Consider the following 17,351-nt stretch of genomic DNA (forward strand, 5'->3'; position numbering starts at 1 on the left):
AGTGAAGTAGAACAGGATAACTGCATGGACTCCTAGGTACATTTGTGTATCTATTCGTATTTATTAGTAATTAAACTTCTATGTTGGTCTATAAGCCATAATGTTGATGATTGTCTTTGTAAATGAATGCATGCAAATACGCCCAGGAGCCTGACAAAGAGACTATCAAATACACTCATTAATAAATAATACCAATACTGTGCATTTGTAGGCAGAAATTTTTTTTAACTTCAAAGAAGAGCTTTCATATCTATGATCTCATCTCACGCTACATATGATTATTTTAAAACTCCTCTCTAGGGGCAGGTTGTTCCTTGCATGCTAAGCCAGGCCATGTGAAGATAATGAAGTCCCGCCTCGGGCTACTGGACACCGTTTGTACCATCAGGCCAGCCTGTCCAAGTCTCCTGGGGTCTTTGCCTGCTTGTTTAAACACTAAAGGCCAAGATGAAAAAGTACACTAATTTCAAGCTGTGCTGGGAGCACATATACACTCGGACATGAGCAGGGGAACTGAGGAAATGAAGCTGCTTTCAGGACCATCTTCGGAGATTCTCTAAACGATGAGGAACAGATTAATTCAAACTGATGGCAGGGATTCAGAAAGCCCAGAATTACAGACCCGTCATCTTTTAGGACTGAAAACCAGTTCCTGTTTACTTTATCTACAGCTGTGACTTTTTTCCTGTCTTCACAATTTCTTCATGTGCGCTTGCATTAACGGGAAGATATTTTTACATCATCTTGCTTATCTTTTATAATAGCTTTTCCTGTTGAACTTCAATAGGCTAAAAATTCAGTGTCATTATTTATCCTAAGACCGAAGAACTGCACATCTTGGAAACGCCCTTACTCTGAATTTATTAGAGGGGCATTTAAAAAAATAAAGAGAAGTCAAGAAAATAAAATAATCTCTGATTGGGAGGCTCTCCCTGCCTCTCTGTCTCCATAATCCTAAACCAGCTGCGGTGTTCCCAGATCACAAACATTTAGGCTTGTGTCCACTGTAAAGGTTGCTTCAGAATTTTCTACCTGGATGTCTGTATATCCAGATATGAAATGACTGGACACTGTAGGTGGTGATAAATTCTTCCACCCTGATTACTCATGAAGCAGAAATAATTAGCGCCTACCTAACCTGTGAATAACTATTTGAATTCTGCTATTTTCAAGGGTAAGTGGAAGAACTAGTAACCCAGTTTATAACTACCAGTTGGCCCAATCACCTTTGCCTCAAAGACCTGCCCCTTGGGATGCTGTGATAAGTTTAGTTTTTGCCAAGTACCAGTGCTATTTGATAGTCTCACCTTGCCTGCTCTTTTGTATAAGTGTAGCCCATGCTGTGCATTGCACGCAGTGGGTACTCAATAAATACTGAATGAATGCAGCTTATCATCCATCATTTGGTCTGTTTCGGTCTCAGTTTCCTCTATGTAAAGTGAGATTATTAGCAAATGAGTGCTTATGTATTTTGCAGCTTTAACATTCTATGGGATCTCTGGATAGCCATTTTAAATTACCTCGTATCTCCAAGGCTGTTTCTAAGCAACACGGTAATACTTCCCTGGAATCCTTGCCTGACCTCTTCAGCCCACACAGGTGTGTCTCACTGCGCCTTCTTATTATCTGGTGGTACTCCTCAGGTTGTTATTTAGCTTTTCATATATGTAGGTCCTTCCCCTGCAATTAGAGTGTAGGCTTCCAAAGCTAGATACTATATAAAATATACAAATAAAGACATATCACCCGAAGGCTTAATCTTAATGTTTTCTAGAGGGAATACTGGGCTTCAGAAAACAGAAGAATCAAGATAAATGTCAAGTTTGTGGTTAGGGAAACTTGGTGTATGATGATCCTGTTCTTCAAGATAGGGAATTCTGCAAGTGGTACAGGTTTGGAGAAGGAAGGAGAGCAGATGACTTTAGTGAAGTGCCACATTCTATACCTTTTTCTGGGAGACTCTCAAAGATCATTAAACAAGAAAAGATTTTGAGATATGAAATCTTGGCCAAATGAACATATTATTACTGTGTTTAGCCCAGAGCTTCCCAAATGATTAAACATAGTGTTGATCTAAAGAAAGAAACTGAGGCAAAATTAATATAGGTAGCGAGTTTATTTGGGCCAAGGTTGAGGAGTGCAGCCTGGGACACAAAGGAAGTGCGAAGGATGAATAAGGAGAGGGGGCAGTTACAAAGGTTGTTTGCAGGGGATTCTCATTGGTTCACAGAAGTAACATTGATTAGTGATTAGCTATACATTGTTGAACTCTAGGCTATGAGTTACGGTGTCCAGCATGTGGGATTGTTAGGTTAATTTATGGCTGCTTAACATCACTCAGTGTACAGCCCACATAGCAAGAAGAGATTACTTAGCTCAAGGGAGGAGTGAGAGGTGACTGCTGTCACATTTCAACGCCTCACTGGGCCAGATAATTCAAAGGGGCTCATACTTCTCAGATAAAAAGTTTCCTTTCTTTCCCAATAGCTTTTAAAATTTTTATTTTTTTTTTATTGAAACTGAGTCTTGCCCTGCCACCCAGGCTAGAGTACAGTGGCATAATCTCGGCTCACTGCAACCTCTGCCTCCTGGGTTCTGGCAGTTCTCCCACCTCAGCCTCCTGAGTAGCTGGAATTACAGGCATGTGCCACCATGCCTGGCCAATTTTTTTATTTTTAGTAGAGATGGGGTTTTGCCATGTTGGCCAGGCTGGTCTTGAACTCCTGACCTCAAGTGATCTGCCCACCTCGGCCTCCCAAAATGCTGGGATTACAGGTGTGAGCCACCACGCCTGGCCTCTTTCCCAATAGATTTGGAAATCCTGGTGTATACAACACAAGAAGAGAAGCAGAGCTAGGAAGGAACCCTGAGAACAGCTAACTTTTAAGGAATGGCTGGAGGAATTTGGAAAGTAATACCCAGAGAGGTAGGAGGGAGTTGTAACTGCTGGGGTTTAATCCCAGCTCAGTTCTTCCATAGATATTTAGGAAAACCAAATCTCATGTCTTACTGTAGAAGAGCAAGGACCCTATGAGCCATGTCTGGGAATGTGGAGAGCTCTTTGGAAGAAACGGTGTACCCAATGTACTCAAGCACTTCCAGTTTCAACTGAAAGGGGCCCATGACATTGTCATTTTCTCTTCTCAAAGAAACCACCCCTTTAGCTAAAAGGAAATCCGTATTAACACTCTCAATTCTAAGCACATGAGAATAATCCAACAGCTACTCTTGAAGCTATAATGAATTGTCTTAAAATTAGATCTAATATAGAGGAAGACAATCCAAAACTAACAACATAGAAAAATAAATATTCTGAGTGAGTTAGTTACATCATTCTTTACCTATCGTCTGGGACTGGACTCAAACTTCCCTTTAATGGTTTATTTCAATCTCAACAATATTAGATTAAAAAAAATTCCTACCTGTGCATGGAAAGCTGAGAAAGGGTAAAAAAGGTACATGGTGCTTATGTTGGTGGGATTGTATAATGGGGTAGCCACTTTGGAAAACAATTTGGCAGTTCCTCAAAAAATTAAACATAGAGTTACCTATATGACCTAGCAATTTCACTCCTAGTTGTACAATAAAGAGACATGAAAACATAAGTCCACACAAAAACTTGTATGCAAATATTTATAACAACATTATTTATAATAGACAAAAGGTAGAAACAACCCAAATGTCCACCAACTGATGAGTGGATAAGCACAATGTGGTATATCCATACAAAAAAACATTAGTCAGCCACCAAAACGAATGAAGTATTCATTGAGATAGCACATGGATGAACCTTGAAAACACTATACTGAGTTAAAGAAGCCAGACACAAAATGCAACATATTGTTTGATTCATTTATATGAAATGTCCAGAATAGGCAAATGCACAGAGCCAGAAAGTAGATTAGTGATTGCTTAGGGCAGGTGAAGGGAGGAATGGTGAGTGCTAATGGGTATAGGATTTCTTTGGGGGGGTGTAATAAAAATGTTCTAAAGTTATTGTGAATAATAGTGATAGATGAACAACTCTGTGAATATACTAAAATTACTGAGTTGTATACTTTAAAATAGTGAATTTATAGTGTGTGAATTTTATGTCTCATAATGCTTTATTTAAAATAAAAGAAAACACAAGGGGGATGCATACTTTCTTTTCAAGGTATCTACGTCTTCAACACCCAACTGCCTTATTACCAGCAGTTTACCTTCACAGTTGTACAGCAGCTGAGAGGTGGTCAGTCTTATTCCCCATTCCCTGTTTTTCCAGAATAATTTTAGGTGGTCAAATTAATCTGTCTCCAATCAAGATTTATTTTTCTGCTAGTGCAAATAACATTCAACTGTTGGTTTCTGATGTATTTGTACCATCAGCTTTGTCTTAACATTTATACAACATGACATAGGACATGTTCATTTATATAGTTTATCTGTACATTTCTTAGGTCACTTTTCAAAAGTCAGGTTTGTTGAGGTATAATTCATATTCAGTCAAATTCACCTGTGAGTTATATGCATTGGTGGATATTTATAGTAACCACCACCACACTTGAGATGTTGACTATTCCCATCACTCTAAAATGTCTCTTCGCACCCCTTTGTAGTCAACCTCCCCTCCCCACCTCCAGTCCCTGCTATCCCCTGATTTAATCTCTACCCTTAAGACACTTTTCATTTCCTGTTCTGTGTTCTCATGGTTCATCCTGAAATGAATCTCTACCAGCTGGGATCCTGATTTGTATCCCTACGGTGCCCAATGTGGTACCTGGTACCTAAAAGGTGCTCAGTAAATGGGTGCTGAATAAATGAATGAATATTTTGTTTTTCAGGTTCTATCAAATCATATTGGAGACTTTGTTCTCTGATTTCCAGGATGTGCCGTTTGAAAGGGGCTATTTATATTGGGAAAGGCCTTCTTGCAGTCTTATGCAACCTTTCAAAAAATGGGCCATAGTGATTTCCAATTTCAGAGATTTTTGCTGAGCATTTCAAACATATCCCTAGACTTGGGGCTTACAACTTTTTTCATCCAGCAGGTAGATGGAAATATCCTCTCTCAACCTGAGCAAGTAGATGGAAATAGACTCTGGGACCATATGCAGCTGTTCTTCTCTCCTCCAACCTCTCCTCCCCATCTTTGATCCCTCCATCTCCACTTGGCATGGCCCCAGAGTCCCATCCAGAGCTTCCCTGAACAAGTTCTGGGAGATTCCAGACCAAGTTTATGAAGAACTCCAAGGGTAGAACCGACATCTGCTTGAAGCTTTCTCATCATGCAGGTTGTGGCTCTGTGAAAACCCACCTGCTGCTGGCTCATCAGTCAGGCTTTGATCCCATTGGTCCTTTCTGAGCTAATTCCTCTTCTATCTTGATGTGTGTGAATCAGAAACTGAACATTCCAGCCAGGTGTGGTGACAGAGACCTGTAATCCCAGCACTTTGGGAGGCCGAAGTGGGAGAATTGCTTGAGGCCAGGAGTTTGATAGCAGCCTGGGCAACATAGTGAGATCTCATCTCTATACACACAAGCGTGCACGCGCGCGCACACACACGCGCGCGCGCGCACCAGGCATAGTGGTGCATGCTTGTAGTCCCAGCTACTTGGGAGGCTGGAGTGGAAGGATTGCTTGAGTCCAGGAGTTCAGGTGAGTTCAAGTACAGTGAGCTATGATTGCACCACTGCACTCCAGCCTCAGTGACAGGGTAAGACCATGACAAGGAAGAAAGAAAGAAAGAAAGAAAGAAAGAAAGAAAGAAAGAAAGAAAGAAAGAAAGAAAGAAAGAAAGAAGGAAAGAAAGAAGCAAAGAAAACAAACATTCCCAGAGCAAGTATAAGAGTATTAACAGGCAGTGAACAAAATCCCCCTTTGCCCTGACAGTTCCATGAAATGAGCTAGTCCTCAAAGAAAACTTCCCTTTCTTGAAAAGTGTGGGTATTTTCCCCCAGACCATCTTACTATCTTCAAGCAGATGGGTTTCCACGCACTTTCTGGTGCTGACAGCCCCCTGCTGTGCCCTCTGAACACAGACACTACAAAAAACCCATTTCACCTCTTAAGATTTGCACCTTGCCTCCAAGATGAAGCCTTGATGCTGGCATCTGAATGTATCCAAATAAAACCTAATTCCCTTTCTTCCTCCTTTGTCCCCACACACGCAGGCCGTGGCTTCCCTAGAGCAGCTCTGGTAGACAGTTCCTGCTCCTAGGAGACAGTTGCACAATGTAAACCTGCACCAAGATGTAAACCTGTACCAAGGTCAAAGTTTCAAGGTGTGAACTCCTTGGTACAATGGTGAGGTTCTGCTACATGCTGCTATGTAAACAAAATACCGAAAAGGTCTTAATTTTTTGCTACATGGAGTAATTGTGTTCATAACCCCACGTGGACAGACAAATCATTAGTAAATCAAAGGGAGCCAAAGAAATTCTTTCTATAGTAAAGGTGACAGGGTGGGGGGCTGTGAGGATTTTGGGGGTGGATGGGGAATTGGAGACAAGGAGGCTTCAGAAAAAGAGAAAAAGAAAAAAGTGAGGTCTAAGTAGAGGAAAGTTTATATTCTTCATGAAAATCAAAAGCTGTGGCTGTCAAACTTTTGTGTTAGTAGTACCATGGTGAAAACATATTTTACTGCGTTGTGCGCGCCTCACACCCGCACACACACACAGAAGTATAATGGAAATCAATTTAAAATAAAATGTTGCATAGCTAGCTATAAGCTTAGGACATCTGTGTGTGTGTGTGTGGCCGCGAACAGCCTGACCCGGGCGGAGCGCACCCTCGGGCCGCGTCTCCCCCGCCGTACCAGCCTGCCTGACCGCGCGGAGGAGGAGGGCGGGCGCGATGCCGCCGGGGCGGGAAGGTCGCGGGCGGCTGCTCCGGACTGCAGCTCCCGCGGCGGTGGCGGCGTCTCGGGACACGGCGCGGGATGGACGCGCAGGACTGCCAGGCGGCCGCATCGCCCGAGCCGCCCGGGCCCCCAGCCCGTAGCTGCGTGGCCGCCTGGTGGGACATGGTCGACCGCAACCTGCGGTGAGTACCGCCCGGTCCACCCCTGGCCGGGCCCCGACGGCTCAGGCTGCGCGGGGATGGGGCGGGGGCCAGGGCGCGGCCGAGGCCGCAATCCCCTCTGCTGGCCCGGGCCCAAGGCCCAGCATTGTGTCCGGGGGACCTCGGCGGCCCCCTGAGAACTCTAGGGCTCTTTGGTTGCCCTTGGTATCCTCAGCCTCAATCCCAACCTGGACCAGCGAGACTCTCAGGTTTGGTATTTCAGGAAGTTATAACTTTTGAGGGCTTCCGAAATACAGATGCCAGGGAGATGGTTGAATTCCTACACCAATCTCTATTATCTGACCATTTTGCTAACATACAAGATGGATCTGAATGACATTAGTAATAGTGACAATAGTAATATATGTTGTAATCTTGGACGGGATCCTCTTAGGTCAAGCGCCTATCTGTGTAGGTGGAAAAGAATCAGAAAATCCCTGCCTAGTTCCCTGAGTGTGAACTCCCTGGCATGTATTTAAAGAACACACCTCCAGTATGCTAAAGATGTACATAGTGTGTTGAAACCATAACTTGGCATTACCTGTGCCAAGTTCTTATATTGTTTAAGTCTGAAATGTATGAGTGGGTGTTTCGGGTTTTGTTTCTGTTTTCTTCCTCCCATGGATCCTCGGTTTAAACAGTAATCTTAAATTACCTGAATCCACCTGCAACATATTGTCAGTCTTGTTTGCACTGAAGCCAGGTATTGGTTGGAGATCCTGGACCCAGGACACGTGGGTATTTCATTTAGTTTTGTTGGTGTGGGAAGGTATTGGCATTTTTACTTCCCTCTTTCTATTTCTTTTGTTTAATTTGTGCTGATTAGAAAATATCCAAAAATTACATCCGGACACAGGAGACCTCACTTTGGAGTGCCCAGAGTGATGATGACAAACAGGGATCTTTTCTCTCTCTCTCTCTCTCTTTTTTTTCTTTTTCAAGACAAGGGTTTCACTCTGTTGCCCAGGCTGGAGTGCAGTGGCACAATCTCGGCTCATTCCCAGGGCTCAAGCGATCCTCCAGTCTCAGCCTCCCCAGTAGCTGGGACTACAGGCACCCGCCACCACACCGAGCTAATTTTTGTATTTTGTGTAGATATGGGTTTTCACTACATTGCTCAGGTTGGTCTCAAACTCCTGGAGCTCACAGGTTCCACCTGCCTTGGCACCCCAAAGTGTTGGGATTACAGGTGTGAGCCACTGCACCTGGCCTCTTTTCTCTTCTATTCCTTTTTATTCTCATTGCAGACAACAGAGTGCTGGCAGCTCTGCAGGGGCCCAGTCACCTAGAACCCATGCCTCCCAGCTCTGGGTTGGATCTGAACACGTGGCAGAATGTCCTGATTGCACTTGTCAAACTGCATATTAACAGGACTTCTCTCCCAGATGTGGTGATTCTGGGAACGTTGACATCTAATGTTTCTCACTTTGATGGTCTCTGTGGAATTGATGGCTGATTATTTAACATTTATTTGGCAGTAAAGGGCATTTATTAGGCAGAGAATCAAAGTTGCACGTCATACTCATAGAGAATAACCCACTTTGTTGATAATGGAGTGGGAGATAGGGAGTTGGGGACCATCTATTACTTGCCTTACTAATTAGTGAAAAAAGTCTCAAGAGACACTTCCTGAAAGAATAAAATACTAGCATATGTCTTCATCTGAGCAGAAGATTATTGGCTACTATAAGATGTGCTGAGGCTGAGGCCCAGACCCATTTCCACTATCCCAAGTCCTCTTTGATTCTTGGAGCCGGGTTCATTTAGGTGAGCAAAAATTCATGGGGGCTTGCCATGCCCCTGGCCCTGATCATGGCACTGGAACTAGTGGGATGTGTTGTGAGACCCAAGAACATTTCATCATATGATTTTTTCAGTGGCTATTTTTTAATGCCTTGGGAATCTAGTTACTTATTTTACAAAAATTTTTATCGAATCCAGTTGCTGCTTAAGGTGGGTGGGCCAAGGAGAGTAAGTCTCCACTTTACAACTGGTTTTCTTTAAATTAGAAAAATGAGGCCAGGCATTGTGGCTTACATCTGTAATCCCAGCACTTTGGGAAGCCAAGGCGGGCAGATCATGAGGTCAGGAGATCGAGACCATCCTGGCTAACACAGTGAAACCCTGTCTCTACTAAAAATACAAAAAATTAGCCAGGCATGGTGGCACATGCCTGTAGTCCCAGCTACTCCAGAGGCTGAGGCAGGAGAATTGCTTGAACCTGGGAGGCGGAGGTTGGAGTGAGCCGAGATCGCACCACTGCACTCCAGCCTGGGTGACAGAGCGAGACTCCGTCTCAAAAAATAATAATAATAAAAAAAGAAAAATGGAAAATGTGCTCCAGAAGGAAGCTGGGGGAAACCAAAGGTTTACTTTCCTCCTCATTTCCCCCATTCCACCCCAAGTCATTACAATCCTAGATAGTGCTCAGAAAATGTGCAGGAGTAGGCTGATAAATGTGTTCATTCTTTCCACAGCGTTGGTTCTTTATTATCTATTGGACAGTATTCTAGTCTTGGTCACACAGCAGTAAATAAAACAGACAAAATCCTTGCTCTGTGGAGCACACATTGATTCATTTGCAATTGTTTAAGTAAAAAAAAGAAAATGAAGTCCTTCCTCTTTCCTCTGAAGCTACCAATAAATGTTGCTTCCTTCTCCCTTACAAAATAAATGCACTCTCTTTCTATTTTCAACCTATGCGTCAATATTTACGGAGCTCAGCCCTGGGCTAGACAGAGGGAAATGTAAAGGAAGCATTCTATGCCATGTTGTTCTTGTTGTCTGTGGCCTGATAGAGTGGAGAAGACAGGGCTAATAATGGGAAAGCCATCAGAGAACAATTCAAGGCCAGCCGAGGCCCCATTATTATTTGTGGGAGGAAAGACAAGAGAGGAGAGGTCACCATGGAATGATCTCTCCAGGAGACTTTGACAAAAAAGAGATACTTCCATGGGTGTGAAGGAAGAGGGGATTTGGTTGGGAGGATGTCTCCCGATGCTTGGTGACAAACACATGTCGACTGAGTGAATTGGCACACAGGTTGAAGGTACCTGTCTTAATATTTGAAATAGTAAATGTAGTTAGATTTGGGCTTCCCAAAGTTGGTTTGCAGAAACCTCTGAGCATGAGTGATTCACCCTGTAGCAGCTCAGACTCCACCAGCTTTCACCAGTAAGAATCATCCAGTTAGGTTCTGAGTCCCCTGTGGGACGCTGTGCGGTTACAGCTGCAGCTGATCAAAGGGCACCAAGGCACCAAGGTGGCCGTTTGATGTGGCTGGCCGTTAGCGGGGATTGGGCTGAAACTGCATCCTCCGCTCAAATAAGGTCTATTAGCCACTGGTGACTTTTGATCCCTTACTGATCTAGGGGAAGTCAAATTGACAACCCCTTAGTTAAAAGAAGCTGCTTTGCATTATTGATGCTCTGAGGATCTGGTCACTGTGTTCTCTTCCCGCAGTGCATCTCAGAGAAGTGCCTCGAGCTATTTGAGAGAAGCACTGTGTATGAATTATTCCTTAAAAAACAGACACACATTTCCCTCTACTGCCTCTGCTTCCCAAGCAGACCTTCAAAACATAGCTTAGCGGGAGACTACCCTGCCTACCTTCAAAAGACAGCGTAGCGGGAGACTAACAGGCAGGGTGGAGGTGAGTGAGGGTTGCTTAGAAGGAAGCCAGCAGGAGCCAGCAGCTGGAAGGAGGCACAGTTCAGCCTTGGGTTCAGTTCTGTCCATTTGGGCTTGATCTGTGGCTCAAAGTGGCTTCTCTGGTTTTGATTTCTTATCTCTAAAATCAGAACAACAATGTCCTCTCCTTCCTGCCGCCTTCATGGCAGGGGTGGTGGGGTGCTATTTTAAAGTATTATGAAACAATCATTTTCATTTCTTTCTTGCTGATTTTATGAGTAGGCAATTGCCAGTGTATGATGTATTCAAAAATCTATCCATTACCCTTAGCCCACATATCTTTTCCACTTCTTGCAGAACTGCTGGAAATTCATCAGAGATTCATTATCTTCTCTCTTCGTGCCTCTTCCAAACACATATAAGTGCTCTGATTTTTAAGTCATTAACACTTCAGGGGGAATTAATTTTTTTAGAGGTCTTTCTTTGATGACTTTGTTATCAGAGGGCTCCTGAGAATACAGGAGCAGGAAGGAGGAAAGAAGAAAGGACGGGACCCTGCTGAGAGGGCTAAGGTGCAGAAGGAGATCTTAAAACAAGATTGTCTATGAGCAGAATTTTGCCAGAGGCCAGCCTTGTTCCTGGGGTTCATTTCTGCTTACATGGATGTCACCAAGACTGTGACATCCTGGAGATCATTATAAGACTATGGGATCAGACAGACCTGGGTATGTGTGGCTCTGCCATTCATTGACTTGTGACCTTGGAAAGATTACTTAACTTTCCAGTCTCGTTTGCAAAGCAAAGGTAATAAGTATCTTCCAAAAATGCCTCTGGTCTAGCATAGAAATCAGGGCAGGGGAGACAATTTATCAAAAAAGTTTCCAGCCCCTCAACCTTAACATTTGATTATATTAAACAGTTTTAACAATGACCTCTTACAACATGGAAAGGGACTTACTTAATGGATAATGTGGGCAAAAACTGGAAGCAGGAGGTGATGACATTGACCTCCTGTATCCCTCATCTCTCTAAGACCCTCACAAGAGAGGTGGCTTGAGACAGAGGTGTCCTTAGTGACCCCTCATGGACAAATCGTCACTTGTGTGCTGACAGCTCCTGATTGGGTGGTTTGTGTCACAGGGAACAATAGCGTAGGCAAGATGTGCATGCGCCCATCCCACTCCCTGACCAGGCTCCAGCCCTGTGCCTCATGGGTCCGTCTCTTCCAGGGATCTCATCTCAGAAGTGGGGTCTCCTAACACTGGCTCATTTCTTCCTAAGATACATCCAGAATATAGAGGATCTAGGGATTATTCCCTCACTGCCTGAGACTAATGATAAGAATAGCTAACACATATAGTGCAGAATTGTGATATAATTAAAAACTGCAGCAACTGTTAAACTGTCTGAATCCTGTTTACTGGTGACTTTGGGGTCCAGCCTCAGCCTTCTATGGGGCTACAGTAAGGGACCAAACCTGGCTGTGGTGCGAACATATCCTTTCCCTTCCTGTCCCTGCCATGTCCTGGCTTTTTCAGCTACTGGTTGGGGCCCTGCCTTATTACTTTCCTTACCTGGTTTCCCCTTAGTCCCAGTCTTGGCCTGCCGTGTAGATAATTCCTTGTCATTGTGTAAAAGATTTTGCTTAAATGCCATCTGACCCGGAATTCCCAGTGTTAGTCTCTGAAATTTGGGGGCGGATCACCTGAGGTCAGGAGTTTGAGACCAGCCTGGCCAACATGGTGAAACCCTGTCTCTACTAAAAATACAAAAATTAGCCAGGCATGGTGGTGGGTGCCTGTAATGCCAGCTACTTGGGAGGCTCAGGCAGGAGAATTGCTTGAACCCGGGAGGCAGAGGTTGCAGTGAGCTGAGAACATGCCATTGCACTCCAGCCTGGGCAACAAGAGCAGAACTCTGTCCAAAAAAAAAACAAAGAAAAAGAAAAAAACAAACCAAGACAAATGGATTAATTTCGAAAACCTTGTGTGTTTCCCAATATCTTGCAGATATTTTCCACACTCCTGTTCAATGCTCGGAAGAAAAATTGCTGCTCTGTATGACAGCTTTACTAGTAAATCCTTAAAAGAACACGTTTCCCTTCCTCTGATAGACATGCTAATTTATTTTAATTTTTGTAAGTATGGACCTTCCATAAATTTGCCTATATAATTTTTCCCAAATAAAGACCTCAGTACCCTTAAAGTTGTGATGCAGTGAAAAGACATGTCAGCTGTGAAATTGTGGTTAGACTGAAATGGTCTGAAACTTATTTAATATTGACTTTGAAGTCTAGCAGGAATCCTTGCAAACTGTTGGGAGTAAAGAGAGATGCATGGCCTTGTGGGTGGGGGTTCCATTCACAGTCCTTCTAGTTCTTACCTGCTTGCCTCCTGGTAAGCAGGTAGTTCTGGACATTTCTTGCCTTTTGGCTGATGATTAGGTTTCACCGAAGTAGCAGAATACTTATTATTTTCTTCTAGGCCTTTTTACCTTCTTAGGGGAATGGTCTCCGCTGCTTTTAAAAAGCTGGAGACAAGGATAAGGATTGAATAACTCTGTTTCTCTATTATGAGCCATCACACTGATGCTATTTTAAAATCTGGCTTTTAGGTTTTTGTTTTTTGCCCCTCCTCTGCAGGCTAGTCCTAGCTGATAAAATAAAATACTCTGCTAGGAGTTTAGTGTAGTAGCTTGCAACTTAGAAGCCTGTTAACCTATGTAGGCTAATTCCTTTCTTTGATTGTAATTAAAAGGCATGGAATTTGATTCTTGAAGTTGATAATGATTTTTACTTTCCAGTCAAAGCCCCATTTCTTGTGGATTTAAAGAAACCGGAGTTAAAGATTCCTCACACAGTGAACTTCTACCTGAGAGTTGAACCTGGGGTGATGCTAGGGATCTGGTGAGTGCATGGATGGGACACCGGGTTGCTTGATGGGGCAGGTGTTCCTGTTAGGACTCAGAGGAGCAGTGCTGTGTTACCTGCCCATGGAGAGGTCGGTGCTCCTGGAGGTACCTGGAGGCTGTTTCCTACACCTTCCTCTTCTGTTGATTTGCTTGATTTTGCTTTCTAAGAATTTTGCTTTGGAGTACAGACTTTTAGGTGTTGCCCTTGGCTTCTGGCCTTACCCATCCCTTCTGCCTTATTCCATACCAGCCTTGCCTTCATGCCCTTAACTCCAGACACACTGTCCTCCTAGGACATGCTCTGCCCTCAAGGCTTCCTTCTATTTCTCAGCTCCCTGCCTTCCCTCTTCTTGCCTTGCTAACTGTTTACTCATCTACTGGATCTTACTTTAATTGGTAATTTTCAGGAAAGCCTTTCCTCACTGCCCGTTTCAGGTATGTGCTGTCATGGCCATCTGTGCTTGTCCCTTTTGACAATTATTCCCATTGTCATGAAATAAATGTTTGTGTGATGATTTGGTTAATATTTGTCTTCCTTACAAGACTATAGCTTCAGCAGGTGATAGACTTTGTTGGTGGGTTTTCATTGCTTAGCACAATGTTTGGCACATAAAGGGCATTCAGTAAATATGTCAGATGAGGTCATGAACAGTCTATTGTCTTACAATGCTAACCTTAACATTTCTTCTGTTTAGTTGTAATACTCATTCTTGGCTGCCAAGTTTCCAGTGACCTGTTTTCTATTTCATCTCCCTGAGTTCAAACCTTTGATCATAAAATGTTTAGGACCAACCCATAACTTCTTCCTACTCTGCAGGGTACAGTTCACCCAAATGTGTTGGAATTTAGAAATCTTTTTATTCTTTGCTTTTGCCCCACTGGTCCTTGGTTTGGTGAGTCAGCTAGCTCATCAAGATCAGCTCATCCAGCAGGCAGCAGTGCCTATATTCGGAGTACAGAGGCCCTGGGAATGATGGCAGACTTTCTGTCCTTAAATGATGGAGAGGACAGAAGATTTGTCACCCTTAGCCAGTTCTCCACATCCCATGGTGACATGTCATATGGCAGTGTTTGCATTTGCAGCATTCACTGGTTTAACAAAGTGGAGAAACTGGAACTCACACAGATGTTTAAAATCACAAGGTTACTTGGTTTCTGGAGCAGAATAGTTTAGTGTTTTAGTTCTTTTCTCTTACATAAACTGATTTCTCTTTAAATTATTTCCTACTTATCTCTTCAGCCGAACTCATGGCAGATGGTAAACATCTATTATCTTTTACTTGTTTCCCTTTTTAAAAAAACAATTTCAATGGGCTGTACCTAAGAACTGCAGTCTTGGAAAATTAACAGGTGCAGAAGTCAGAAGAACGAAACAGTAAGTCGTTAAAAGGCATTGTCTCTGTGCATGGGGACATGGGGTAGGGCAGTTGTGGTTCTCATCATAAGACTTTTTGTGGTGTTAGATTTTTATTTTTGCCATGTGCATATATTACTCAGATAAAAAATTAAAATATATGTATATATATCATAAGGAGAGTTTCAGCCTTTGGAAAGGATGGAGAATTCCTCTTTCTACATTTGTTTAAACCTCCCTTGCTCTTCAGGCACACAGTCCCCAGCTGCCGAGGGGAAGATGCCAAGGGGAAGGACTGTTGCTGGTATGAAGCAGCCCTTCGCGATGGGAACCCAATTATTGTTTATCTTCATGGCAGTGCAGAACACAGGTCAGTGGCTCTGCTTACATATTCTTTTTTCAGGAGATTGAGAGCATTTCGGCCCCATGGGGGAATGAAGAAGGACAGGGCTCTGTTTTTAACTCTGTAGGCATGCCTTCACATATTTCTTCTCCTTTGTTGAAATCTGAGGGTGTTCTGGCAATAAGCTTCACTTAAAAAGATTATTCTATATGTAGAATAATGTGGATTCCTAACTGAGGAGAAAAGAATAACTCTTCCAAAAGTTGGATGTTGATTTCAAAGAAAGTGATGATTCCTTTGCTCCCGAAGAGTGTCTGAAATGATGGATTGAACCCATGAATGACAGGAAAGGGAATAGGCACGCATTATGGGGGAAAGGAAGAGCCATTTCCAGATCAGAGATTTTTCAGAACACTACAGTGGAGAGTCCTTTATTTAGCTTTAATGTTATTAGCTGAAAATATGACTCCTTAAGAGAGGTCACACGGAATTCTGACCACAGGTACTGGGGACCGTCTGACTAATTCTAGAATATTCATACCTCAGCCCATTCTCTGTAGTCCCAACCTCGCTTTGTAACAAAGAACGTCTCCCAGGAGTCTGGCTCCCCTTCGATGTGCTGTCAGAGCCTTTTTGGGCCTGTATAATTATGTTGGGTGATGATCATTGGCTGTGACTGTGCCCCTTCAGCTTGGGGCAGGGGCGATGTGCCTCGGAAACACACAGATCTCCACCATCTTGGGAGGAGCACCTGCCTGTGACTCCCTTCCTCCCTGTCTTTTTCTGGCAGGTGACTCGCCTTTCTCAAGACTCGCCTTTTCTCAAGGGGCTTTTTTGATGTGTCCATTTTAGAGCCACATTTGCTGAAATTTCCTGTGAAACCCAGCAGTTTTTTTGTTTTTTTGTTTTTTTTTTTTGCATTTCCCCTTCTCCTAGTTATTTATTCCTCCAACCTGAAAGAGAAAGGCTTGAGATCAGATACCAGCAGCACGAGAGTGATTTTTATTGAATTTGTTATCATCGTTCCTAATTCTTGCTTTTTTTTTTTTTTTTAAACTTCCTTCACAGGGCAGCTTCGCACAGACTGAAGCTGGTAAAGGTATGTCTGAAGAGGCCTCAAAGCACCCATTTCATAAGTCTGTTTGATATGTCATAAGATTTTCCTCAGGCCCTCTGCGTGGTTGTTTTTTGAGAAGTCTCCAGGGTACTGGTCAGGGTGGGTTGTGGTGTCTGGGGCTCAAAGTCCCACCGGTGGACTTCTGCTCCTACACTGATCAAAACAGAACCGAGCTTCTCTAGGTCCCAAAGTACCTTCGTGAACTTAATAATCTCATTGCCAAATGGAGGTGAAGACATTTTTATTTGCTTTCTCTGAGGGCTGGGGGATGGGTTGAGAGAGTTTTTGTTGTTGTTGTTGTTGTTGTGGTTGTTGTTTTTTGAGATTCTGTTGCCCAGGCTGGAGTGCAGTGGCATGATCTCCACTTACTGCAACCTTCACCTCCCAGGCTCAAGCGATTCTCCTGCCTCAGCCTCCCGAGTAGCTGGGATTACAGGCACCAACCACCATGCCCGGCTAATTTTGTATTTTTTAGTAGAGACAGGGTTTCACCATGTTGGCCAGGCTGGTCTTGAACTCGTGAACTCAGGTGATCCACCCACCTCCGCCTCCCAAAGTGCTGGGATTACAGGTGCGGACCACCTCACCCGGCTGACATTTTTATTTGTTTTCTCTGAGGGCTGGGGGATGAGTTGAGAGAGTATTATTAAGGTGCAAAATGGTCACTCCTTTTAAAAGAATCAACATTTTTAGTTTCTAGAGGTTATAGGCTAAAGACACAGAATGTCTGCTTTTTTTTTTTTTTTTTTGAGACGGAGTCTCGCTCTGTTGCCCAGGCTGGAGTGCAGTGGTGCTATCTCGGCTCACTGCAAACTCCGCCCCCTGGGTTCATGCCATTCTTCTGCCTCAGCCTCCCAAGTAGCTGGGATTACAGGCACCTGCCACCACGCCCGGCTAATTTTGTTTTTGTATTTTTAGTAGAGATGGGGTTTCACCATGTTAGCCAGGATGGTCT

General features: G+C 43.6%; 1 protein-coding gene across 6 annotated transcripts in view; it reads left to right on the top strand.

The window, feature by feature from the left end:
- Positions 1-2,038: 2,038 nt before the first annotated feature.
- ABHD12B (abhydrolase domain containing 12B) overlaps positions 2,039-17,351 on the top strand; it is a 37,721-nt gene continuing 22,408 nt past the window's right edge. The window contains exons 1-5 of one of the 6 annotated variants that reach the window (XM_003831727.6): positions 6,799-7,024; positions 12,682-12,809; positions 13,475-13,577; positions 15,187-15,306; positions 16,348-16,378. In XM_003831727.6, coding sequence (XP_003831775.1) covers positions 6,921-7,024; positions 12,682-12,809; positions 13,475-13,577; positions 15,187-15,306; positions 16,348-16,378 — 486 coding nt within the window. In that variant the 5' untranslated portion in view covers positions 6,799-6,920. Of the gene's footprint in view, positions 7,025-11,726; positions 12,810-13,474; positions 13,578-15,186; positions 15,307-16,347; positions 16,379-17,351 lie in introns of those variants that run through there. The other 5 variants (XM_034937539.3, XM_034937538.3, XM_034937536.3 and 2 more) reach the window with 5 other exon arrangements.

Source organism: Pan paniscus, chromosome 15 (assembly GCF_029289425.2).
Source record: "Pan paniscus chromosome 15, NHGRI_mPanPan1-v2.0_pri, whole genome shotgun sequence".
NCBI lineage: Eukaryota > Metazoa > Chordata > Mammalia > Primates > Hominidae > Pan > Pan paniscus.